This window comes from Alligator sinensis, unplaced genomic scaffold (assembly GCF_000455745.1).
Source record: "Alligator sinensis unplaced genomic scaffold, ASM45574v1 scaffold694_1, whole genome shotgun sequence".
Lineage (NCBI taxonomy): Eukaryota > Metazoa > Chordata > Crocodylia > Alligatoridae > Alligator > Alligator sinensis.
In genome coordinates this window covers 891,321-915,897 of record NW_005842339.1, presented here as the reverse complement: position 1 = coordinate 915,897, position 24,577 = coordinate 891,321, and the positions used below count along the sequence as shown (strand labels likewise).

The following is a 24,577-nucleotide window of genomic DNA, read 5'->3' as shown; positions in this document are numbered from 1 at the left end:
AAAAAAAAAAAAAAAAAAAAAGTAAAACCCTTTTACACTGGTAAAAGCCCATGAGATCATTCAAAGTGCACATGCAGTACATCAGACTTTCTATGCAAGAAGACTGAGCTTTATTATCAGTGCAGAGAGCCACCTAGAAATTCTCTAATTATAATAAAAGAAGTGATGTTGCCATAGATCTCATACTTAGTTTGATCTCATACACTGTTTCCTTGGAATGGGTCTTGTTGACTTGAAGAACTTTTTTCAAGCAGTCTGGCAGTATCTCTGAAGTGAGCAGTTTTGTGTTTATAGACCAAATAACAGAACCACTTTTGCAGCTTAAATGTATTGGTGCAAAGATCCTCAAAGTTACTCACCAAGCTTTCTTTTATTTTCAGAAAAATGAGTTCCATAAGTTGGCTAATGCTAAAATATTCCTTAGTGACTGCCTAGCTTGTGACAATTGTATGACATCTGAAGAAGGAGTTAGGGTTTTCCAACAGAATCAGAAAGAGCTTTTCCGCATACTCAACCTTAACAAGGTAAGTAACAAAAAGCATGCAGTGTCTTATATGAGAGGGAGGATTTGATAGAATGACTAAGCAATTCCTTTCCCCAAGGCAAGAAATGGTCAGTATAATCTGACAAATCAGGGCTCCCTGTGAAGAGGAAGTGAGTACTAAAGTTGACCCAAGTAGTGTAGCATTTAAAGCACTTCAGCAGTGGAGACAAGGTCATACCCATGAAACTGCATCTTGGGAGAGATAATGTAGCTACACATCTAAAAAGATATTTGAAAAAGCATGGTTATTCCATGGCTGTAATTGTTGTTAAATATACCCTTCTGGAGCGCTTAAGGAATTTCTTTTTTCTTTAGTTTTATAGCATGACTATACTAAAAGTGCAAAATAATCAGTTATCAGAACCTGAGGTTTGTTTTATTTTTAAATTTAAAACTGATTTGAGTGTGTGAAAGCCCTGAATATTTTCAAACCTAACTGAAATGTCTTTATTTTGGGGGGGAGGGGAAGCTGAGGTTCCCTTTCCTTTTGCAACTCCTTGCCCCCACCCTGCTCTAAAAGAAAAGCAGAGTCATAAGTTCTGCCTCTGTACTGTATAAAAGCTGACCTTTTTCTGCCAAGTTCTCTGGTAGCCTTTTATAATAAGACCAGCAGATTGAGTACCGTCTTCAGTACTGATTTAGGTACCATTCCAGGCTGTTGTACTCTCGCCCAATAAGCTCCAGCTATTTTTCACCTGTTGGAGGTATCTAAGCATTTTAAATGTGAATAGTCTTTTTAAGAAAAAAGTGTTTCTAGATGCCTTCTTAGAACTGTTGTGATTCTCTACAGATAGTATGTTATGACTGTGCATACTGTAGAATCATTGTTACCTTCTATCCCTAATTTCTACCTAGTCACCTGCATTCTTCTACTGCAGGATTTTTTCATGGTATCTCCTCCTGCTTGTGCCTGTTTAGCTTTCACGAGTACTGGTGAAGAAACTTCATAATGGGCATCATGTCCCCATGGGGACAATGTGTGTTGTTTTCATTACTCATCAATCTTTCTTCAGAGTCACTTGATTGTGGTCAGAGTTGTGGGCTGGGTTGAGTTGTGTTAGTTGGGTTTATTGAAGGGTTTCCAGTTCTGCTTAAACATTTTTCAATAGGAGTTTAAGTCAATGCCCCTGAACATTTTGTAGGATCAAATCCTTAAACTAGATTCAGATCTCCACACTTGACAAATGTTAAGTGTTTAGATTAACATTTGCAGAAGTGTCTAGTTAACAGCTAGAGCATATTCAGCTGTTTTGCAAAACATCAGGCTTTCTCTTGGTATGCTGTTTCTGTATGTGTGGTCCTTGGGGCAAGGGTAGCATTGTCCTAGCAAGGATAGGTCAACAGCAGCAACAACTTCTGCTGACTTACTGCTCAGCATTAAGAAAATCAGAAAGAAGAGTTATTTCATATTTCAAAAAGAAACATAATTGCTTAACAAGGGTTTTTCATTTGTTTAAAGATGGGAAATCTCCGAGTGACTCTTGACCAGGAGAGGATGATGAGGAACCTTTTTAAACTGTTGTTATCACCCATTTGTTGGATTTTTTTTTTGGGGACACTTCTTGTTTTGTTTTCCAGAAATGTGATGTCTCAAAACACAAAGTTTTGGCAGTGTCTATATGCCCTCAATCATTGCCTTATTTTGCTGCTAAATTCAATATCTCTGTAAATGATGCAGCCAAGAGACTTTGTGGCTTTCTCAAAAGTCTCGGTAAGTCCAGATTCATTATTATGGTGGGAAAATGCAATGGGGATACTCTAGATTAGGGGTGTCATACATAAGGTCTGCAGGCTGGATTCGGCCCACAGTGTTCCATCATCTAGGCCCTGGTGCTGCCACTGGGTCTGATCAGACCCATATGGCATGCACCTGTGTTGGGACCAGATCTGGCTCACCAGCCCCCTCCCCTAAAAGGGGAAATACCTCATTCAGTGCTCCAGCCAGTCTGGGTCCTGCATTATGTGCCTGCAGAACTAGATGAGTTTGACATCCCTACTCTAGATTGCTTGTTTGGTTCCTTCAAAGAATTCTACTGTAGTGCCTAGCCATGCAGTTATGCAATTCGTCTAGAATTAAATATAAATGATGTATTCTCTAATGGTTGTTGTTACAACAGCTATTGTAGAAATGCATTAAAATCAGTAGAGAGCTGGTGTGAGCAACAAACTTAAAGACGCTACTGATTTATCTTCCAAAATGATCTTTCTATGCCATTGTTTCTAATTCACATTTGTTTCTTTAATTGTTTTGTCTCGCTCATGCATGCACATGTTTATCCTGTGCTCAAGGTTTGGATTGTTGATACTAATTCTGAGCAAACCTGGAAAGGGTAAACAGACTGTAATTCCCCCATCTTATTTTATTGTAGTGCAAATTGGTCCTGCTTGGACTAAAGTAGCTTTCTGATTTTTAAGACTTATTCTTCTCTTCTTGAATGTACAAAATCAGACTTCCTTCTCCCCCCCCTTCTGCTTCCCACATCTTGAAAGTAAAATTTCAGAACTGGAAGCTCCTAAGACTACTTTTGGATAAGGAAGGCTCAAATGAACAACTATAGATAACTCAGAACAGGAATATAGAATAGAAAGTATAATCATACTCTACTGTGTACTGATAACTGATGAATAGTCTGCAAGCAGTGCTAAAATGGTTCTGCTTAAGAAAAATTAAGCTAGAAAATAGCAGAAATGCTGTGGAAAAAGGATTTATCTCTTCCCTGTTAGAGGTGGATGAGAACCCTAGATTTTGTAGAGAACTAATATAATGAATGGTCTCTTTGGAGCAGGGCATTGCAAATGCAGAATTCCTGGGAGGGTTTTGGCTTTTTTGAAGCAGAATTACATTTTCCTCTTTATGAAAGAGGACTTGTAGGTGGGCTTAAGCTCACCTATAGGACTTTCTCAGAGGTGTGTTTTTTGTTTTTTTTTTATTATCACTATGGAACGTAAACTTAAAATGCATGTAGTACACAGAAAAACGTGTCCTGGAAGCAATGTGGTACCATTTGGTGAAACGGTTATGCATTACAGAACTTTGGAGAGAGAAATAGTTGCTAACAGCTTAAAAAAAAAAAAAAAAAAAAAAAAAAAAGTGGTATGTCTAGGTCTTAATCTAGAAATATGGCATCAGATAAAGGGAGAATTATTGTCCCATCTTGGTAGTGTAACATGGGAACCATTGCTCAAGCAGATGCAGAAGGAAGCCCTAGCTATGAGTAATTGACCTGAAGGAAACTGGGAAGTTTACTTTATTGAAAAGACATTCAAAATAATGCTAGGAATTACTTCCTAGCTGTGAGTGTAATACCACACTGAAGTCAATGGACTAAAGTGAAGGCAAGATTTTCACCCTGTAACACTTACTTGAGGAATCTTTACCCCCTGTACTCTCACAACTTCTGAGACTTTTTAGGACCCCTGCACAACCCTTCTTCCCCCCCCCCCCCCCCCCCCCAGAAAAAAAAAAAAAAAAGATTCTTAAAGTCCTGCTTCCTTGCCTTAGTTCTTGCTAGTTGAAATAACCTTCTCCAAGGATTGCTTTCTTAGTATTAAAATGCTGCTTTGTCTTGTCTCATCACATGAGTCTAAAACTTCCTCTGTACATTATGGTATACTAAAGCTGTCTCTACCTATAGCTCTTAATATTTGCACTGGAAGAAAAAATAGTTTTTTACCACAATACTTTTTCACATAACAACCATTGTGTACAACTGACTTTTTTTTATTTAAAAACAAAACAAAAGGGGCTTTTTCTGTTTAAAGGGACACTTAAAATATTGATGATCTCCAGTTTTTTTTCCTTTTTGAAATAGCTTTATGTTATTTGTGAAAGTCTTTTTAGACTCAGTGACATGGCCAATAGTATACAAGTGTATAAAAGCACAAAGGCCAGAAGATTTTCATAGACGTTAGGGCTGGAAGGGACCTCGAAAATCATCAAGTCCAGCCCCCCCCCCCCCCCCCCCCAGGTGTAGGAAGTTGGCTAGGGTCAAAGGATCCCAGCAAGATTCACATCCAAGCATTTCTTCAATGAGTCCAAAGTAGGAGCCTGCACCACTTCTGGAGGGAGACTGATCCAGGTCTTGGGGGGGCCCAGACAGTAAAGAAATTCTTTCTTATGTCAAGCCTAAAATGGTCTTGTAGGAGTTTGACCATTGGTCCTTGTTTTTCCTTGGGGTGCTCTGGTGAACAGACATTCCCCCAGATCCTGATGCACACTCCTTATGTACTTGTAGGCAGCCACCAGGTCCTGTCCTGTCCTGTCCTGTCCTGTCCTGTCCCATGCTGTGTCATTTCCCGCCCCCCCCAAGCCTTTGCTTTTCCAGGCTGAAGAGTCCCATGGCTCTCGGCCTCTCTTCATAAAGCCTATTCTCTTGCCCTTTGATCATGCGCCTGTCTCTCCTCTGGACTCTCTCAAGCTTCTCAACAATTCTGGGCCCCACAATTCAAGAAGAATGGATGCAATACTCCAGCTGCGGCCTCATCAAAGCTGAGTACAGTGGGAGGATGACATCCTGAGATTTACTTGAGAAGAATCTATGGATGCAAGCCAGGGTTTTGTTTGCTTTGCCAGCTGAGACATCGCGTTGGTGGCTCATGTTCATCTTGGGGGTCATGACTGACCACAAATCTCTTTCAGCAGTGGTGCTAGCAAGCATAGCACTGCCGAGCCTACAAGTATGCTGTGGGTCCCCCTCCACCGAGGTGGGGTACCTTACATTTATTGGTATTGAAAGTCATCATCAGGTTTGTCCTCCCACTTACTAAGCTTATCCAAGTCGGCCTGGATCACTAGCCTGTCCTCAGGTGTGGACCCAATGCCCCAAAGTTTTTAGTGTCATCATCAAACTTGGCCAGTGCATTTCTTTATCAACCATGTGGACATTGGTGTCAGATGTAGAAGAAAACTGGTCCAAAGACAGCCTTGGGGGATGCCACTGGTCATGGAGCGCCATAATGATTTGTTGCCATCGACCACTACTCTCTGGGTCCGACGTCCGAGCCAATTTCCCAGCCATCGGACTGTGGTATAGCCAAGGCCACAGTTGGCCAATTTTTCCATGAGGAGGTCATGGGACACCAGATCAAAGGCCTTTTTTTAAAGTTCAGATATATGATGTCAGTCTCTTCTCCCTTGTCAAAGATGCCTTGATGCACATCTGTATTTTACGTGTATAAATATGTAGGCATGTGAAGCGGTGGCAGGTGGGCCCACTGCAGGGATATAAATCTATACAGAAAAGTGCGAGTGTGTACTTTAAAATACTAGTTCTAAAGGAATACTATTTTTCTTTAAAAAAATAAAATCGCTGCCAGTAATCCTGATGGTTTTTTGAGCTAACTTGTACTTAATAGTGAAAAAACAGTATATGTCAAAAGGCAAGGAAGTATGTTTTCCTCCAACCCTGAAGCGAGTTTAATACTAAACCAATCAGTAGTTCTTTTTTAAATAGATTTGATACATGCTTAGCCATGTGCTTCTCACTATTAAAGTCGGCTGCCAGTGTTACAACTGCATCTAAATCTACTGGGCAAGGAGGTCTTGTACACTATTTCACTGACAAACCTGCATTATAGAAGGTCTGTGAGATGATGAATTAATTCTTAGAATATTATTCACCTTTTCCTTGTTTTGTTTCAAGGGGTACATTATGTATTTGACACCACTATAGCTGCTGACTTCAGCATCCTGGAGAGCCAGAAAGAATTTGTGCAGCGCTATCGCCAACGGAACCAGGAGGAGCATGCCTTACCGATGTTTGCCTCTGCTTGCCCTGGTGAGAAATCAGTCCCCAAGTGCAACCCAGAGTAACCTTATGTAGACTGCTGTGAAAGTGATGCAGTTCCAGTTGGGTACCTTTTTATAGCTTGTAAAATGTTAGGCATTGTTGCATGTTTTCAAAACCTTATAGTGATCCTCCTACCTTTGCTGTAACAGTCCCCAGTACCAATAGGGCTGTTCATCTTTCAAAACTCTTTATGAACATAGTGCTGGGTATGGCCCTGGCTCACATTTCTATCATCACAGCTTAAATATATCTGAGGGGCAGAGATCTGGTACTGCCAAGCCCCACCCCCATCAGCCAGGGAGTCAGGCCAGCCACAGAAGTGGACTGTACAGGCCAGAAGAGGGTGTGACCACGTTGGATAAAGCATTTGCTGATTCAGCATGCTCCCTGTGAAGGCAGATATGGGGACTGTAAACTGTTGGTTACTTCATTTTATAGATAAGAAAACTGAAGTATGGAGAAGCTTTAATGACTTGTCCAAGACCTCTGGAAAGGGGTGCAAGAGCCACGATTAGAGTTCCTGGCTCTCTGTGCCTAGAATACAGCATTCCCCTACTAGATCATGCTTCTCTTGGATGGTTTAGCTGTGCCTTCTGTTTCTTTTAATTAATTTTTCCTTATTGAAAGGAACCATGAAGGAAAACCTAGTTCTGTTGAGTACTTCTATTAAAAGTCATGGCTCCCATTACATCTTAGAACTTGTTATATGCTCTCTTGTAAAAGGAAACCATGAAGTGAAACTCTTCTTGTTGACTGCGTGATACAGAAAGAAGATGCTAGATATCTCTGAGAATGTTATGCCCATCATTGCCACAAGTAATGCTTGCAGTTATGAGAAGTAAAAAAAAGTTAGCAGCGGGTAATGTTTTTCCTTTTCCCCCAACTTTTTTACTTTCTGCCCTTGACAGTACTTTGTAGAGTCATAATTAGTTTCCCTGCATAGTCAGCCACTCTTAATTGTACATGTCAACAGAGCAGAAATGGTATCTTCATCAAAACTAGTATTTTGAGAAGCTATTTGAGGTGCTTGGGTGTCTTAATATCAATTTGCATGAATTAAGTGGATTTTGTTGTTGGAGAGTACTTTTGAAAGAGCTGAAGGGTGAAGCAGAACAGCTACCCTCTGGAAAGGGACATAGCTACCCTCCGTACTCTGCCATTGTCACTAATGTAAAATACTTGGGCAGATCATTTTTCATAGATTAATATCTTAAGTTTTATACTTTTCCTTTGTCACTTAAAGGAAAGTATCTTTTATCATGTGGCTTGCTTCTGCCTGCCCTCCAGTAGACGTACCCAGAGTGTATCTCGGAGTTGCACCTATCCAGAGAAAAATGTCCTTTCACTTTTTTCTGTTATGAAGAAAGTTGCAGTTGCCTTCTACGTTCATAAGCCGACATCCTGTATGTGGTGTTTGCCTTGCAAAGTTTTAAACTAAAACAAAACCTTTAAACGCTCAGGTCCACCTTTTTTCACAGAGTTTTTAAAAGAATGATTTGGAATCTGATCTGCCTGCCGTTGGCTTCCTCAGGAGCAGGATCTGGTGCTCTAATTATACAGTAGACTCGCAGGAAAATCTTGAGGATTTTCCTAGTGGAACATGAATGAGATTTTTACACTAAAACTGATCCATGGGAAACTTCTTTGTTATTTCCCAATCTACAAATAACAGGTATAAATAATGCACCCACCTCGCAAGGATGTTATGAAACAACTAATCAATTGGGGCACTTCATGTTTTTGTCCATGCCGCAAAACCTGGTACCTGTTCCTGGGGTTACACAACTGCTTTGATTCTTGGGACTCTGTGGTACTAGCATTTTCAGCAGCTCTACTAGAAAACTGGTGCCAAAATACTGTGGTGGATGCATCCTGAACATGTAAGTGCTAAGTCTTATTGCTATTCACAGTAGAAAGAAGGGAAACCTCGGAATCAGTTGCCCCCTGAATATGTAGAGCATGCATTTTGCTGTTTTATTTCATTTTTTTTTCTTCCTATGAACCTTTGGCATAAATTGACCCAGAAGTTGTCTGTTTCTGGATGTGTTCACACAACTATTATAGCTTGGTCTGCAGTGACCTTGTATTTACAGAGCTATTTAAAAAAACAACAACAACAAAAGAAAAAAAAACAAAACAAAACCCCAGCTTCACTTTTTTCTTTTAGGGCATAAGTTCAGTCTGTGGAAAAATATGTCCTTAAGAACACTGATACTAAGCTGATTTATAGCAACCTGTGACTTTGCACTAATGATCTCCTTTGCTCAAAAGCATGCAGTGTTCAGTAGCAGACCCCATGGATGCCTAATGTAACTTTTTTCCTTTGCTATCTTCTTGGAGCTTGGGATCTCTCTTCCATCCCCCACCCTGCATTTTTATGATCCTCTACCCTCCCCCTGTTCAGGGCATGAAGATGAAGCTATCAGCTGTGCACACAATAAAGATTAAATTGCTTTCAGACCTTATTCATTTTGTTTCTTAACTGGTCAGTTTGATCCATGAATGGCATGAAATGCTCAGCTAGCCTGAAACAGCTCTCACACTTGGCTGATCCTTAGTGAAGGAGGCTAGAATGGGCAGTACAGTAGGCAAAAAGCTCAGGCCCGTACAGATAGTGGTGACCCAGCCAACCTTATCCATCCTTGCTCCTACCTCAGTGAGTGTGGAGCTGCAATAGGAATAAGTGTATGTTGGGATTTTTCTGTAGTTGGAAGCAATGTGTAGCAATGTCCATTGTGCACATTTTGGGCTACTTTGCATATTATTTTCAATATTATCTGCTGTATATATTCTGTGAATTGTCTGGAAGCATCAGTACACTAATTCTTGGTTTTTTTTAAATCTGACTGAATTGTGCTTTGAAGCTAATAGAAACCAGAATATGACCTAGAATTAGCATGAAGAAATGAGTGCACATCTGTCTACATGTATAGGCAGCCCAGTAAGAATCAGTCAGTTTCTTTGGATTTCCTATAATTGGCTCTGGAACTTGGCCCTATTGATTAAGTATGCAGAAACTGTTTCTGCATCTGGGAAATGCAGATAAAGCTTTGTGTGGCTCATTCATGAAGGCTGCTTGTATAACTAAACAATGACTGAAGCTCACAGTGAAGCTGGAACTAATGGCCTTGCATTTCTTCGCAATGGTAGAACAGCACATGAAACAACTGGGGCCTCTCTTGCTGGCACCAGCCTCTTGGAATTTAATGAAATACCACTGGGGATTGTGTGACTATCATAGTCACAACATTTAGATTCTGAAAACCAGCTTTCTAGGCACGGCATTGCAATGAGCAATGAAAATCATACCTCATCCTTAAGGATAGGCCCTTCTGAGAACTCTTTTGAAGTATCAACAGACAGAAAGATTTCTTACCTAAAATGAAAGCTTCCTTTTTAATGTGCCATCTGTATGGCACTTTTTTAATGTTACTTACTGAACTACTTCACTGTAGTGCTAGTAATCTATTGTCTATTCCAAGCATAAAAAAACCCCCATATTCCATACTTTCTTGATATGACTTTACTCAAGGCAAAAAAGAAAGAAAGAGAAAAAGGGAGGAAAAAAAAAACCCGAATGTACTGGTTGAAATAAGGTATAATGTTAGGGAAACACAGCACAAGCTGCTACTTTACACATTTGGCAGTAAGTGTCCATGTGCTGTGCAAATAAATAATTTGGTCCTTGGCTTCTCAGGGGCAGAGATGAATTTACCCAAGTGCATGCAAGTTAATGGAGCAGACACCTGCCCATTAAGATCTCAGATGAGCCCTGTTTTAATGTCATGATCTTTCTTTGCTCTAACCAGAATTGGAAACAAGGAGGGTGATGGCTAACTCTCCTCTAATGTACCCACCCCTTCTACCACCTATAAAAGGCCCCCATGCATTACATTCCCTTCCTTGGCATACACATGAGGTAAACAGTCTGAGTACCATCATGATTACAACTCTTATCTCCCATTGTTTGCCCAAGCATCTCTTCATTTGATGTTCCTGCATCAGTAGCATTAGTCTTAATTTACAACGGTGTTTCCTTGTTGTCCCCAAATGTTAAGCTTACCCATTTAAAAGCTGAACATTTTGCAGTAGTATGTACTCCGTAGCAATTTTTATCTCTTGTGCACTCTGTTCTGTTTAGAAATGAAGGGCTTGTCTGTCATGAAATGTGTTGCCTGTGGTGCCAAGATATGACCCTGGGCCTAATCATTCTGCACTGTTTAATGATCCAATTTTGGGCACTAGCATAGAAGATGAGAATCCAGGGTTCAATACCTATTCCTGTGTGGGGTTTGTTTGTTTTTTTTGTTGTTTTTTGGGGGGGGGTGAGCATATTGCCTTATGTCTCCATCTCAATTCCTCTGCAAAATGGAGAGGAGTACTTACTGCCTTGAGCCCTGAAGGTGTAGTGTCATGAGGATAAATACAGTAAACACTGAGGGTCTCATGCTGTGATAATAGAGGCCGCTAAGTACATGCATCAAAAGGGTGTATATGTGGTGTGGTTGTCTTTGAGTTGTTAGTTTTCTTTCTTTAGAGAGGCAGAGTAAGTACATTTGAGGCTCATACATACCAGCAGCAAAGCCTGACTTTTTTGCCAAGCTCACTGTCTGAAATGTAGTTTTAGTTGGTGTTCCATTTAACTTTGTTCTGAAGAAGGGAAGGTGTGCATTTGAACACTGAAATGTAGAAAACAGTTACAGCTAGACATCCAGCTCATAGATCGTCGCTTACTAATGCTGCCCACGTCTGACTGTCTGATGCCTAGCATGTCGGCTTACGTTCATTATTAACTGAATCCCCAGCAGAGGTTCTCTTTGTGCATTTAGACGGGATTTAATAAGTAATTCATTTCACAGTAGTTCTATATGTAGATTAAATAACATGGCGGGGGGGGGGATTAATCAAAGCCATTTTAGGCAGCAGTCTGTGTCAATACTATAAGAAACCTATTGATTAGGAGCCACCACCGCTATCCTGCTGGGATTCTTCTTCCTATTCCAAGTCCTCCCCTTATTGCTATCTTTTTATTTTCCATAATTCTAGGTTGGATCCGGTATGCTGAAAGGGTACTTACCAATCCAGTGACTCCACACATTTGCACTGCAAAGTCTCCACAGCAAATCATGGGCTCCCTGGTGAAGGGTTACTTTGCCAGGCAACAGGTAACCAGTTGTGCTTACCCTTTACATTTATTTTTCTCCTGAGGGAAATTTTGTTTTTGTGTTGGTCTTAAACTTAATTACAGACTCCTGTACATCGGAGCACAAAGCGTATTTCTAAACTGTCTGGTTTATGCTCTGCCTCTTCACAGATGTGCAGAATTCCTGTCTCTTTCTCTCCATACTACAGTGCAACCCCATAAATCTGGCATGCTTGGGGCCGAGCACTTGCCAGAAATTTAAAAATGCCAGATTCTTATAAACTGGTGCAACGGCCACACATGAAGCAGCAGTGTGGGGTGGTGAATGGCAGCAGCAGCCACCATGTGCAAGCTTCCCCCTCCACATCCGGGGGAGCAGGAGAAGGAGTGCTAGATTTCTGATAAATCCAGATACCAAAAATCTGGAATTATGAGGTTATACTGTAGTCCTGCTCTTAATACTATGTAGAGATCAAGGTTAAAGGCAAATATCTTGTTGAGCCTAGACACCCATAGTGTTAGCACTTTAAAGGAACTCCATTTTCTTTAACCAGCAGCACACAAAGGAGTGTGGCTAGCATTGCATCAAGCCAGCTTTTAGCTCCCCATTTTGAAGGGTCTTGCTTCCATTCGCAGCCAGGTAAACTGGGGACAGTGTGGAACAGGGCTTGAAATGCCATAGCAAAACACCCTAACCACTCTGCCACCAGACTTCTGCAAACATGGATGTGGTTATGGTTATCTGTATTATAAAACTAAATCCAGCAGGGCCAAAGTGAAGCCTTTGCACTAACTAGTACTTAAAGATGGAATTGGCTATGCTTGGAACTCTGTATAGTAGAGGCCATTGGGCAAAAATCAAAGGTCCCATTGTGTAGTGTTCCATTATTTCTGGTCGGGCTGGGACCTCTTTTATATACAGAATCTTCCATTTGATCTCGGAGCACTTCAGCAATGCTGTTGAAGTCTTACTGCATTCATACAAATGAGGGAAGTGAAAGTATGCAAAGGCTGATCTTGCCAGGGCTGACAATAAATCAGTGATAGTGCTGGAAATAGAACTTGGAGGGTCGAAGATAAGTGCGCAGAAAACATGATCCAGAGGAATAAGCACACATTTTGGAGTTGGAATATTCTGAGTTCATGTTTCTGTTGCCAGTTTGAGGTATAGTTTTTCTACAAGTCATTTGTGCTCTTTGCTTCAGTTCCCCATCTGATTGTATGGGAGTAATGCACGTCTGTCCATGACATTGGGCAGTTGGATCCCTTGGTTACTGTAAAACATGATATCAATATGCATGCTGCTATTATTGCTAGTGGCAGTTGTCCTGGCAAGTGATTAATGTCTCCCACCTGTTAGACTATGTTTACAGGCTCCTGAAATAAGTGACTGTTGCATCTCGAAATTGGAGTCTTGCAAAATGTGCAGTCTCTAGATAATTAAATTCCTCTGTGTAGTTGCTTCTTACTTCACATCTTAGTTGATTAGAACTTGCCTTCAAAGAAATAAACTACAGTATTATTATGACATGGTTTGGTTGCTGCTGTAATACAATTGATTCTTCAGTACAAAAAAAACAAAGCTTGCCCCAGATGTTGTGACTTGTAATTAGTTTCAGATCCAGCATTAACCCCAGTTGTGTTCTGTGGCTATATTTTCCTCCATATTTATCTCCCTGCATTATCGGCCTTCTGGAAGGAATTGAAATGTGCCCTTTTCCTTTCCACAGAATCTGTCTCCAGATAAAATGTTCCATATAATTGTGGCACCTTGCTATGACAAAAAACTGGAAGCCTTGCGGGAAGATTTTTACACTGCCTTGTATAATTCTCAGGACGTCGATTGTGTGCTAACATCAGGTTAAACATCTCTTCAGCTCGTTCCTTTGTAAAATTGCACGTGGACTATCAATTATTTAAACTGACGTTATGCTGGGCCCTCTCTCTTTTGTTCACTTAGCGTGTGATAGCTGTAAGAATAAGGTTGTATTTTTTTGTTTTCGGAAGTGGACCTTTTTTTGTTTACTTGGTGCTTATGCATTTAATACAGATTGGATTAGGTAAAAGAGCAAAATTTAGTAGCCTGTGTCTGGATGAAATAAGGGGAGAACAAAGTAGCTAAAATTACACTGCAGTGAGATTCTTCACATCGTTGAAAGCTGCAGACAGGCGTATACCATGTGCTTTTGCCCTTCTCTCCTATACGCTGCCCAACAAACTATTAATATATCTTCCCTGAGACAGTTACTGACATTCCAGGCAGCCTTTGGGAGACTTTTGTCTTTTTAAGATGAGCCTGCCACAAAAATGCACTGACCTTTTCCTTGAAGTGTGGAAATTTCTCCCAAATGCTATGGTATCTCGAAGCTCAAAGTGTGTATATTTGGTACTGAGCATGGCATAGGTTGACAGTTCTTTGGGGCTGGAAAAGACAGCTTTCCATTCACTGGGATGGAGAGATTTCATGCTCCATTGAGAGAGGGAGAATTTGGTGCAATCCTTAGAAGGTGCTAAGATATTGCACTTGAAAGTCATGACAACTTTATGATTAGAAAATTTATTTTTTGTATCCTTTTAAGGAGCTTTTAAAACATGGATTACATTCTCCCTGCAGAGTCTGTACTCATGGAACTGGTGTCACTCAAACATTGTCAGAACACCAAGTTGGTTAGGCTATGCATTCAGAATATGCAGTGATTTATATAATGTATGGATATTTTGGTGCACAGATGGGAGAATTTGCAAGACGCATCTGGGGTTTTAACACCAGGCATCTTGTGTTTTCTGTAGATGCCTACCAACTCCGTTTGCTTGTATCCTGTTTTGAAGGTGAAATGTTGCCTATTTCCTTTCAGGTGAAATTGTCCAAATAATGGAGCAGAAAAATATATCTATGACAGATGTGACTGAAGTAGCTGTAGACAGTCTGTAAGTAGATTTTTGCTGTAATTTGTCAGTATTCTGGTGATCAGATAATGGATTTTTGCCATGCACCAAACTCTATGTAAACTTAATACTTTTTAAAAGAACAAGCTTTTTTTTCTCAAAAGAAGCCTGTATATACAAAAACCTAAATACATTGAAACCCTCTGCACTGTCTTGTGACCAAAAAACAAACACTTCCCTTATTTTCATGTTATCAGGGAAAGAAAAAAAAAAAATTACAGTGCAGCAGATCAGCTAATCCAAAACAGATCTCTTAAAACAGCAGCCCCCTCCTAAATGAATTGCTTCTTAATTTTTTAAGACTAATTTGAAAGAAAGAAATGTGTGTTGTGCCAGGATTGCATGTTTGCTGCATTTCATCTCTGAAAATTTTGATTTTAAGAATCCAAGAAGGGTTGGTGGGTGGGTGTGTGTGTCATGTTATGCAGTAGTAAAGGGGTAGAGCTGTTGACTTTAATACACTACATCATCAGTTCAGTGCAACTGGTGCTCTGGGTATTCTGGGGGGTGGGTATTCTCACAATTGCATACCTTAAAGCTGTAGCATAGTTGAAAGTGAATGTGTATTAAAAGTGAACCATTCATTCCCACTTGGTCTCATTCTCCTTCCAGTGCCTAACACCCCTCCTTCCCCCCGGTTGTGCTGGTACAATATTGGTGGTATTTACCAAATCCAGTTCCTTGATGATGATACATTTCTACTTTCATATTGCTTTCAGACTTAATGATAAGTAAATAGTATTTTTCTGAGCAAAATAACTGTTTCATGTAGATTAGATAAAATAAATAAGTATTTTGAGTTAAGATGCAGCAGAGAAGACGTCATTTAGTGCTTTGCTAATTTGGTTATTTACCACATGATTTGTGCAAAAATGATTGTGCACGGTGACTTAATTCCTAGGTGTCTTGGTTACAAAGGTAGAGTCTCAAAGGTTACTCTGTCCTAGCCTGTGTAGAACATATGAATTCAAATCAGTATCTTGATAAATTTCTATTTTTACTATGTGTAGAACATCATAGTGAGTTTCTTTCTAGAGCTGCCCAGTAAACAAACTCTCCTGCAATAAATTAGGAAGCTCCCCCAAATCTCTTCCACTCTCAAATTGTATCCCACCTATATCTTTCCTACACTGGGTGTTTAAATGACACTATGGTAAGAATGCCTTGGTCCTGTGCATACTACAGCTTCTGCTGTTACTTCTGCCAAAGGACCTGCATCGATTGTGACTTAAAGGAACCAGCTTTCTAAAGATGTAGCCTTAGAGAGGTGGTCACGTTCTTGTTTGATTTAAATTGGTGTTGAAGATCAGACTTTCTTAAAGTAGCACTTCTTGTAAGTGGAATGAGCATGTGATAGTTTGTCAAACAAGATTTAACATCACTAATCTTAACTCTACTTATGTTATGGGGTTTTTTTCCTCTATCTAAAAAGCAAAGGAACAGGACTGATGTGAGAGGAGACTCTCTCTAATGGCATTTCACTTTAAACAGGAACTTAAAGTGTAAACTCCTTTTAAATAGTAATAAACTCCTATGATACAATTCAAATTGTAGTATAATAGTTGCTTGTTAGATTGTTGCTTTTTTTTATTCTAAACTACTGATGCAAATCCCATACATTTTAAGTGGAGAATGGCAACATGGATTGCAGTTAGACAAGTCTGGGGCATGCTGTTGCCAAACAGACATCTAGTAATGACAAAACAAAAGTCCCAAAGTAAATAAACCTAACATTATTAATCTGGCATAAAGGTGGGGTGGGCATACCATATGCCTGTATCTTGGTCCTTGGGTCTAATTTTAGATGTTTGAAAAATAACTACACTTAACAGTTTGTGCCTGAATGCTATGGCTCAGCTTGCTGCCAAGGCAACGGGGAACCATCTTTCTAAAGGCAGTCAGTGTCTTAGAGGTTGTGCTGAGATGACCAGGTTTGAGTTCAGGATAGATAGTACAGCTGCCTTTTCAGCAGAAGTGAGAGCACAGGAAGAAATTATTACCCTTGAGCTACCACCAGGTTGACACCTACTGTCAAGAAAAAGGGTAGAAAGAGGTAATCTCTTTCTTGGAGTGCAGTAATCAAACTAAGTTGACTTTTTTTCTCCTTTCCTTGTCTTCTAAGGTTTGGTGACATAAAAGAAGTGGATATAGTAAGACATGATGGGAAGAGATCTGATGGTTACCTAGAGCACATCTTTAAATATGCTGCAAAGGAGCTCTTTGATATGGATGTTGATGAAATCGCCTACAAAGCACTAAAGTAAATTGTACTTGGATATATGTGGATTAGTGTAATAGGTTACTGTCAACTGAAATGCAGCAGCTACCTATTTAACCTGCTTAAAGCATCATTTTGAATACTGTCTTTTTATAAACTACTAAATTCTCCACTGGGAAATCATTTTTTATTCTGGATTTATTACTGATTCATATCCACTTAAAGCTAAAATAGATTCTTGTGCTGCAAACTCTGCCCCTATTTAACTCGCAGAATTTAGAACCTGGAAGTTTTGCATGTTAATCCTGATGTTACCTGTGTTCACTCCTCTCCTGTGGGCATGTGCTGAATGCTTGTGTTCTGTTAGTAATCTGATGGTTCAAAATCTTGTCTGTATATCTCTTCAGAAACAAGGACTTCCAGGAAGTTGCCCTGGAAAAAGATGGTGAGACAGTGTTGCGTTTTGCAGCAGCTTATGGCTTCAGAAACATTCAAAACATGGTCCTGAAATTAAAAAAGGGGAAGTTCTTGTATCATTTTGTGGAAGTTCTTGCATGTCCTGGAGGTAAGAATAGTATTGGACCCACAGTAGTCTTTTCTGTTCTGAGTACAAGGGTGATGGGGCTGTAGACGTTTCTTGGGTTCTTGTTCTGGTTTTTAGCCGACTGTGTTGTGGTAGGTGTCTCTAACAGAAATGAATGGTCCAAAACATAACCGTCTTAATTGAGATCAACCTTCAAAAATCTGTTTATAGCTGGCACTCTGGACAAGTCAATATCTATCACATCTTCGCCTCGATTACTTACAAAACCACTAGTTTAGGGATGAGGGTCATTCTTTTTACCACATTAAAGCTTCAGGGAAATCCTCTGAAATGGTAGCTGAGGGCAAGATAAGAATATGGAACTTAATCCACATCTCTCTCTTTATAAAATCTTTCTGCTGCAGTTTGATACAGAAACTGCATCTACAATAATAGGACAATATAATTTGTCATGGAATCATTTTAGAGGTGAATGGAGACCTTTAACAGTGTTGATAGGACTGGTACCTGCATAAAGGCTGAGAGTTCAAGGTTTTTAAAAAAACAAACATGAGTATGTAGTCATAGTATTTCTTAGGGCTGTGCAAAACAGCTGTGTTTCTATTTAGTTTCAGATTTGGCCATTTTGGAGGACAGTGATTTGTTTCAGATTGCTGTCCTGCTTTGTTTTGGCCGAAATCTGTTTCCAAGACTTGGCTCTGCCAAGTCTCCTCCAAATCTGTTTTCAACAGGCTGCAAGGGAAGCTTCACACAGCCCTACCTAGCCAGGCAGGGCTTGGGGCCGGGAGCTGCAGGGCCCCGCAGGGAGCAGAATGGGGCCATGGGTGGCTCATCCAGGGGAGGGCTGCTGCCCTCCATGCAGATGAGGAGACCCCCATGCAGATCTCTGATCCCTGTCATGCTGGGTCACAAAGTAGGGAAGCAGCGCAGAGTGGCGAGCAAGCCTGCTGGTCCCTGTTGTGCAACTCTGCTCTGCGGGGTCTCCTTGCTGCTGCCTGCCACGCACCCCTATGTGGTGACATGGGGCTGTGTGGGGCAGGCAGCGGCGGCAAGAAGATGCTGGCATGGATCTCTCTTCCCTGCAGAGCCAGGTCAAACAGCAGGGATTCCCCAGCTTGATTCCCCCAGCTCTCTCCAGGGGGTGCAGATGCCCAGATCTGCATGCTGGATTTCAGCAGGCTGGGGCCAGCAACAGCACTACAATCTTCCTGGTGCTTGCCCCAGCCTGCAGCAGCAGCCTGCTAAAACCCAGTGCGCAGATCCAGGGGCCCAGGCCCCCACCAGGAAGAGCTGGGGGAATGATCAGAGAGCTGGAGAATCAAACTGGGAGCTAGAGCAGTTATCGCAATCCCTTCCCCTTAGTTTTTGTTTGCTTGTGCAAGCCCAGCTCTGAAACTCCGAAATTCTCCAAAATGTTTTGAAGCCTTCCGTCTAGATTTCAGATTCAGTGTTTCAGGTTCTGAAACAACACCAATGCAGAATGGCTGTCCACATTTCACACAGCCTTAGTATTTTCCACCCTCAAACAAATTAATCCTGACTGTGGGCCTTTCTTTTCAGGGTGCTTAAACGGAAAAGGCCAGGCCCAAACAGAAGATGGAAAACTAGACAAAGCATTGCTTAACCAGATGGAGGAAATGTATGCTGCTGTCCCTGTAAGGCTTCCAGAAACCAACATGTATGTGCAGAAGCTGTACCAGGACTGGCTTGAAGGGATGGATTCCAAGAAGGTCCAAGAAACTCTGCACACCAAATACCATGCCATGAATCAAACTGTGAACAGCTTGGATATCAAATGGTGACAAATGAGACTCACAAAAGCTTAAAGACTTGCATAGGTTAGCTATAAATTCAGCACTGAAATCATTCTATGCAATTGCAGATGCTATGCAGTAGCCAGGTGTATAAACGATACATTTTCCTAATTGCAGACCATACTCTCAAAGAAACATTGCTTTTTAGGTAGGGGGCTGGTTTGTTTGCCCCCTTCTCCTTCCCCCCCCATAAATGCCTTGGTGTATTCTGGCACCTGCTAGACTTTGCGCTTGATCTCCTGTGTATATGGGGCTTTCTAATTTGCCTAGGTCCTGATCTTGCAAGGTACTGTGAGCACTTTTTGCCAGGTACAAAGTGCTTTCAACTCCCAGTTAAATTATTTCAGGTCAGGGGTTCTCACCACTTTGCAGAGCTGGACCCCTAATATGGGGGTCTCACCTAACCCTTGTGTGTTATTACTTTCATCAGAGGAAAGTAGCCACCACAAGATTGTTGAAGTTAAGGGTACAATGTTAGGACTCCTTTTTTTCCTAAAACGCCACTTTATGTGGTGACAAGTGAGGAATGTAATGAATAAATTAAATCTATTTATTCCAGGAGCATTACATTTTAAGTTCCTATACCAAAACCAAATGCTGGCAGTCGGCTTCCTATTGACACATTAACCCTGGGATTGGGGTTTGCAGGCGGTCCTAAATCCTGTTAACTTCTCTCTCTAGTTTTTCATAAACTAGAACCCTGGTTGAAAGTGAATTGCTTGCAATACATTTTTTTTTATTTTGTCTGACTTCATTATGAAAGTGAGACACTGATAGCAACATTTTGTCTGTCTTCATATGGTATTATGTGCCCACTAAAATCCACACTGCCCCTATGCTACGAGATTTACAACACCTCTGCTGTTTTATTTTCAGCTATTCCTGAGAACACACCAGATTGTGTTGTCATTTTGTAATACTGACAGTCATTTCTCTTCCTTTGAGTGCCTCTAATTTTTAAAAAAATCTTAATTTGTGGAAACTAGTGGGCTAATAGAACACAGTACAAACTGAAATGCCTAATCTGGGTGAATTTTAGTTTTGCTATATGTTGTATGGATGTCTTGTTTAATTAACATCTAAAAAGTGGTACTTGGTATAACCTTCCTTGCACTCTCATAATTCATGGGGGTTATGTTTAAGAATGTGATGCAAAATTCCAGCTATCAAAGTCGTCTTTCAGTTTTATAGAAACGTGTATGCTTTTGTGTGTTTTGGGGTTTCTTTTATTTTTTTCTATTGGCCTTCTTTAACAAAAGGAGTTTTTAACTTGCACATTCCATTTCAGAAAATGTGGATGGGCTTTGTCATGATCTGAGGAAGTGTTTTAAATGCACCTAACTTGTAATCGGTTACTGTGCTTGTGTGTAGCAGCTGATGTTACAAGACCCCTAAATTCAAGATCAGGATCGAGCCCTCCACTAGGAGTCATTCACTGCTTCCTTTTTTAATAACCACCAGCTTAATGGTACATAAAGAAAGCTTTTGCCATTTATTATTATGTATAGCAACAGGGTTGCAGTGAGAAACAAGAAGTGGTACTGAAAACATATGTAACCTGTTAGAAGAAGCCAGTGGTATAAAATGGACCTGTTGACTCAAGTGTGGCTTCCACCTAGGCTTCCTCTCCTTCAGTAATAATTAATTTCAATATAAAGGGATGTGTTCTCCTTCCAGTGCATGTAGATTTGACTGGTATGGCTACCTGCATGCACAAAATGATTATACCTTTTAAGTAAGCTTTTTATGGGATTCATTTTCATTAAATAATGTAAAATGTTACACTTTAAAGTGGTGCAATAACTGAACACAGCTATAAAAACAAATAAATAAAAATCTACCTCCATACTTGAGAAGGAGTCCAGAGGAGCAGAGAGCTTGGGGGTGGGGAGAAATATCTTTTTTTTTAATGTACCTATACTAAAAATGATCTGTGTATTTTCATGAAGCTTGTGAACACAGCTACTTACAGCTTATTTTCTGGAAACAACATAAGATCCCTTCAGTTTCATTTTCTTGATCCAGTATGATTTCCTCAGTGCTTCAATTGAATTAACTTGTAATTAAATGTTGTTCTATGGTTGTATATACATTTTTCTCTCTCTGTATATATGGTTTATAGCTGGAGGATATGTTTAAATTATATATATATTATTGCTTCAGTCCTGTGTATATTATGTTTCATTTACAAAGGAAAAAAGTGCATGTACATGACAACATGAAAAATAGCTTTGTTTAGATTTCTAATTAAATCTTAGTTCTTTACCATGCTGTGAAAGAGCTGCTTTCCTCTTCCAAAGTGTGTTCTCAAGTTTAAGTCTAGAAAGAAAAAAGAAAGTTCTTTGTTTTGTTATGCAGCTGTCTGATAGTGCAAGTGAAGCCCTTCTGCCACTGTACTTCAGTGCAAATGCCAATGGCATTTAAAATCTATTTCCCTGTAGAAGTGTTGCCACAGGAAAAGTTTCAAATGGAACATTAAATCTGGCTCAAAAAAATGCAAGTTGCTCTTTTTCCTATTTATATGGGAAAGCAACAGCTAAACATGTTTACAAATAAAATATTTTTCTACTTTAAATGTAGAATGCTCCATGCCATTAAAGTAATAGTAATCTATTAATAAAAGCTGTGTAGTAATTGAATGCAACAACATCCCTTGAAAGAAAAGTGCTGGGGAGGGGGGCAGCACGGGTTAAATGTTCAATTAACGGAACAGCCTTAATGGCTACCCAGAATGACTAATGACATGACAATTAAGGTGTCTGGTTTGGTAGTTGTTGGGAGGCCTCTTGTTTAAACAAGTTTTACACTTTTTTTTTTTTTTTTTTTTTTTTCTTATAACTTAAAGAAGAAGCATCTCTCAAATATTGTCTCCCATTTAACTGTCTGCTTGTAGAAAAAATGTTTTTAATGGCAGAACTAGAAGCTTCTTTTCTGGAGTGGTGTTTTGTGTTTTGTTTTTTTGTTTTTGTTTTTTGTTTTTGTTTTTTTTTTTCATTTTGGGTAGAATTCATCATGGTAAAAGCTTCTTGTAACTTTAGATAGGTATGTGGAAACGCTTACAATTCTGGCCTTTAAAACTATATGAAGAAAGTTACTTGTTGAGAGTGGGTGCAACAAGATAGCTTCTGAAGCTGCACTGAATTCATCCTAGTTCCATCTATGCCCTTGAGCTGTTTTTCAGCAGCAGTTCATTTACACTTTTTGTTGATAAAGGCTATCTACATTAGGTGAAGTTCCTAATAGCCATAGCCATTGTGTTTCATTCCCGGTTGAATGTTTTGCTAGGCAAGCTATTTTTCTCTTATCCAGAAATACACTTATCCAGTTGTTAAGCAAAGCAAACATCTGTAGGTGGGAAGGAGGGGGAAGTTGGCCAAATAAAATTACTAAATTGAATTAGGAGGTTGTCTTACATGCTGTAAATATTCTGAAGTGTAATGTGCCAGTGGTGAGAGGTATTGTATTATAGTATTTTTCTGAAGACTCTAACAGAAAGTATAAATATTGTAAAGACATTGTGCCAAGACCTCTGAAATAGGAGTTTGCCTCTCTGTAAGCCAGTAATCCATAGCATTTGTTTGTCATGCATTGTGAAGATGAACTTGGGCTGTATACCTAATAAAAACAGATGTCTGTACACACTTGGCAGCTACTGCCGGATGATATTTAGATGACAGCAAGTTATTTAAACTTTGGTGCTTTGTATTTCAAATAGTACATTGCCCTAATAAATACTTCTAACATTTAAATCTTGTGGTACTATTGTCTCTACACATTCAGCCTGGTGTCCCCAAGTGCCCACTAATTTCACGTGGACAATAGTATGCAATTTCAGTATCAATTCTTCCACACAATATCCTACCTGCAGATACGTACAAAATGTTTTGAGATGATCAAACCTCCGGTAAGAAGCGCATGTTTCTCCTTTCTCACCCCCTTCCCACCAAGGTACCACAGTAATTGGCCTCTACTGTTTCCCCAAAGCTCCCTGTTTTATCCATCTGAGAACTGAGGAAAAAAACTGAACTATTTTTTTCTTAAACTGATTGTATAGTTGTCACTGAACTGGTTTTGTTTTGTGTTTCTTTTTTTTGGGGGGGGGGGTGTCATTTTGATTTGCAACGAAGTGCATCAGTTACCCCCTACAAAATAGGGAGACTATAGCTATACAAACCTTTTCCCAAACTAGAAGCAAAAACTCCTTTTGCCTAACTATAGGGAAATGCTCTATTGCAAGCCCATTCATGGCAGCTGAGAAGGTAGAGTTGCCTACTTGGGGAAGGACACTTGATTCCTGAAAGCTTGTCCAGTTAATCCAACAAAAATAAATAAAACATCCTTGCCTGATACTTTTCCGAACCAGTTAGTTGTACAGTGTGGCCTTTCTACCTGATTTCAGACTAAGGTGGCTAACTAATTGACTGAGATCAAATAACCCAGATGGCTGCTGTAGGATGCCTGGCTTCCAAAGCTTTTAGGGAGCTCTGTGTAAGTGAGACTAATTGCAGCATAGTACAGAACATTTAATAACACAGCTGAGGTGCTTGTATGCAAAGAATAGCAGATCTACCTGTTATTTTCCTAAGTCTGTGCACAGCCTGAAACAACAGCTTTGGAAGAGATTTCTTTGCAACAGAAAAAAAGTCCTAGTAAGTGGGGGGGGGTTACATTCCCCTCCCAGCAAGGGACTCTTTGCTGGCTCTGGGTTCTTCCACTTCGGGTGGTAAAAGAATTCTAGGGCCCCAGCCCCCTGCCAAACATGAGGCCTGGAATACCACTTCTCCTGAGATCACACTTAACTGCAGGCTGGCAGTAAGATCACAAAATGACAAAAGGATTTATGCTATAGAAGTAAAGAATTCTATGAAAAAAATTGTAATCAGATAATGCAAGGGAAGAACAAAATGCCAAGTTTCTCACCCTCTCTGGCTCTAACCTTGCTGCTTCTGAGAGTCCTGCCAGTATCTCCAGAGATCAGCCCTCCTGCTAACTCTTGCACCACTGCCCACTGGGGTGCTGGACTCACCTGAAGACATGGAATAACCCAAAGGCAACCACTAACTCATAGGAAGCTCCCAAATACTTCCAAGCCAGCTCCCTCCTCACCAGCTTTGATCCAACTGCTGATGCATCTTAAAAATCTTTAGAAACGTCTTAGATTTTTCCATGGCATCTGGACTCCCCGCCACTTCCCATCTCCTTGAGATGCCTTCATTATTGTGGGTCTGACTCATTAAAACCAGCCAATGCCATGAGTGCCCTTCCCTACAATAACCCTTCCTGCCTGCATTTGGTGTTGACACTTGATGGTGCCAAAGTAATAATGGACTAGTGATGCTTATTAATGTCACCTTCCTTCTGTTCCTCTTACGTAGAACACCTCTTAATTAGAGATCTGGCAATAACCTGTAACTGTGCCCCAAAATTGTAAAGATAAATGTACTCAGTATAACATAATGCGTACAATGATGAAAAAGACAAAAAAATAATGGCTTTTGAACAAAACCAAATATAAGGTTAATCAAATCAAACTTGGGACAGCTATCTCTGTGGTAGGCACTAAATCCCTAGTCATTCCT

The 24,577-nt window shown here is 40.2% G+C and overlaps 1 protein-coding gene across 2 annotated transcripts in view; it reads left to right on the top strand.

Annotated features, from left to right (window-relative positions):
• The window catches only part of NARF (nuclear prelamin A recognition factor), a 25,559-nt gene extending 2,825 nt beyond the window's left edge, over positions 1-22,734 (top strand). For both annotated transcript variants that reach the window (XM_006028740.3, XM_025210180.1), the window contains 9 exons: positions 381-524; positions 2,123-2,255; positions 6,187-6,321; positions 11,380-11,498; positions 13,207-13,336; positions 14,332-14,404; positions 16,545-16,682; positions 17,048-17,205; positions 18,745-22,734. In XM_006028740.3, coding sequence (XP_006028802.1) covers positions 381-524; positions 2,123-2,255; positions 6,187-6,321; positions 11,380-11,498; positions 13,207-13,336; positions 14,332-14,404; positions 16,545-16,682; positions 17,048-17,205; positions 18,745-18,986 — 1,272 coding nt within the window. In that variant the 3' untranslated portion in view covers positions 18,987-22,734. The remainder of the gene's footprint in view (positions 1-380; positions 525-2,122; positions 2,256-6,186; positions 6,322-11,379; positions 11,499-13,206; positions 13,337-14,331; positions 14,405-16,544; positions 16,683-17,047; positions 17,206-18,744) is intronic.
• Positions 22,735-24,577: the final 1,843 nt, after the last annotated feature.